Consider the following 2,809-nt stretch of genomic DNA (forward strand, 5'->3'; position numbering starts at 1 on the left):
TGTTGTCTACTAGGCCAAGCAATGTGCAAACTATCAGTCCGATTAGCCACTAAATCCCATTTTAAGAATTCTTTGTATGGGAAAGACTTCTGCCACTTTACAAATGTATTCTGCTAAGCTCACTAATTCAGTTAGCCTTTTCAATTCATTTTATTAATCCTGAACTGGCTTAATTTTACATTAGAACAAACGCAGCTGGGAAACAAATATGTAGGCTGCGCTGCATACACACATACATAAACATACACGCACATGTGCTCCTGAAAATAACAAAAAAATTATAAAAAATAGAACATGTTTGACCCAAAACCTCTTTTGTTCTGAGCCAAGCTGAAAGTCTGCTGGTGCTAGACATACACACACTTTCATCACCAGTTTATTGGAACCGACAGAGTAAGGAAGCAATGAAAGTCATTGTTACCGAGACTTCAAAGGGCTCCTCTATCCAGGGGAAGGAAATCCTTTCAGTCAGCGATGGGGTCCCCTAACAACCCGCAGGTGGGTGAAAAGTTATACACAACTCAGAGTGCCTTAAAGCCTTCATATTACTGACAGGTTCTGCTTTCCTACCGCCTCCCACCCCTCTATTGCAGTGGACGTAGAACTAGTCTGAAGTACTCACTAAAAAACAGAACATTTTTTTAATTCAATTCCTCTATACTTAGACTGGATAAAAAAACAACGGGAGAATAAGAAAATCTAGAATACATTTTGTAGTGTGTTTTTGATGCGTTTAGGCTACAAATAAGATTTGCATGCAGGAAACTGCAACAAAGTAAGCAAATCCTATTTTTTAAAGGTGCACATAGCTGTGGTTTAAAGTAAAACTGTGGCTAGGCTAGAAACATTTAAATATTTACCTTACTATTCACAATATTATAAACATGATTTAAATGAGCTTTTAGACAAGCCCTACTGACCTCTGTAACTGCAGCTACCCTAGAGCAATTTGTCTCTAAGTTTACAGCAAAAACACTTTCACTTCCATTTCAGAAACTTAGTTCACCCTGCTCCTCCCTCCCAGCAGTGATTTGGCAGCCTGCTATCCTTCCAATCCATAATGTAAGGACAGAGCAGGTGCATAGGAAGAGGGTAGAACAGAGCGGTGAGACCTGACTTGAATAACTTAGTGATAGCACCTTTGCACACAGTACTGATGAACCCAAGAATTCAAAAGGTGTTGGGTCAACTGGTGGATGGCACCACAGAGTACAGGATATGTTGTCCACACAACATTCTGCTTCAGAATATCATATTTATTAGTATTCCTTCAGCATGACATATAAATGCAAGGTTTGGAACCCCGCAGGGCCCACTTTGCCTGACAAAGTGGCCCTGTAAAATTCTGAAACCCTGCATTTATATGTCATGCTGTAGGAATAACAATAAAGATGATATTCTGAAGCAGAATGTGTGCGGACAGCATATTCTGTAAACTAACTTGAATAACTTCAGTGCATCTCTTGTGAACTTGAGAATGAATTGCTCCACAGTGCCTGCTGCTACAGAGGTCATTAAGGCCTTGATTTAATGCTTATATACTGATTATTGGTAATATATGAGTATTTGAATGTGTAAACTCCAGCCATGGTTCTACTTAAAAGAATAGCTATATGCTTTAAAATAATTTAAATCTTAAATAATAATTTCAAATAGCTTTAAATCAATGACCTCTGCAGTCAAGGGTGTCCTGTACATTTAAAATAGGGATGCACCGATACTAGTATCGGTGCAGATACAGGGCATTTTCAAATACTTGATACATAGCGCCGAAGTGGGCGCTTTACATTTTTAAATGACTTCGGCTGTCTGAAGTCCCGCTCATCTTGGGGACCACGTGACAGCTATTGTTGGCAGTGCAGGTCTGGTGAGACCCAAACGCAGCCTTGGTGAGACCCAAATGCAGACCTGCTGAGATCTGCATGCAGCCTTGATGAGACCCAAATGCAGCCCTGGTAAGACGCCCCATGCAGCCCTGGTGAAACTGCACACAGCCCAGGTGAGCCGGTTGCTGGTTTCCATTCTCCATTGCTGAATAATCATGGATTGAGTTACAATTCTTCATAATTATAAAAAAATTGCCCTAAAATCAAATGTATTGTTTTAAGAAAAAGTACCGGTAATTGGTATCGGCAAGTACCTGAGGGAAAGTACTTGGTGTTTAAAAAATGGTATCGGTGCATTCCTAATTTTAAACATTGTGTATACATTGCATTACATGTTAGCCCATTGTGGTTTACCCACGCCCTGGCTGAAAAACTACTGCTGAGAGAAATCAGCACAGGCCTGCCCTTGATCTGGTAGGCCCCATACTAACGATCTGCCTTTGTCAGATCCTGCACATTTTATTAAACAGGTAAACTAACCCTTTAAGGCAAGAAAAAACCTTTCCAAAAAGTACATAGTAATACAGGCCAGAGTAAAGCTTTAAATGTACAGAAGGCTTTAACCTGGTACCCATGTCTGTAAGGATGCTTTCGAACCCCACTGAGTACCCACTGAAACAGCTAGTAACACCTCCAACAAACCTTTTTTATGTAGTAAATATCTTAAGGGAACTAGGATACCAAATGTACAGATGTGAAAACCCATAGATGACGGGAAGTGTGAGTGGATGGGCCTTAACTTTCTTTGTTCATGCTATATTCATATATTTTTCTTCAGACCTTATTGAAATGAAACAAGAAGGTTGCAATTGTACAACATTGTGTAAATATAGACCAGAAATTAGCACTTTGATATCATAGCAGCATGCTATGCGTGCTAGCAGTATTTTAATCACATTCTGCAGGAAAGAAACATAAATAAA

At 39.7% G+C, this 2,809-nt stretch overlaps 1 protein-coding gene across 1 annotated transcript in view; it reads right to left on the reverse strand.

The window, feature by feature from the left end:
- EHBP1 (EH domain binding protein 1) overlaps nt 1-2,809 on the reverse strand; it is a 362,056-nt gene that overhangs the window by 96,039 nt on the left and 263,208 nt on the right. Inside the window, 1 exon segment of the mRNA XM_018555921.1 lies at nt 1,801-1,825. Within this exon segment, the coding sequence (XP_018411423.1) occupies nt 1,801-1,825 (25 nt within the window).

This window comes from Nanorana parkeri, unplaced genomic scaffold (genome assembly GCF_000935625.1).
Source record: "Nanorana parkeri isolate BGI_ZX_2015 unplaced genomic scaffold, ASM93562v1 scaffold11, whole genome shotgun sequence".
In the NCBI taxonomy this organism is placed as follows: domain Eukaryota; kingdom Metazoa; phylum Chordata; class Amphibia; order Anura; family Dicroglossidae; genus Nanorana; species Nanorana parkeri.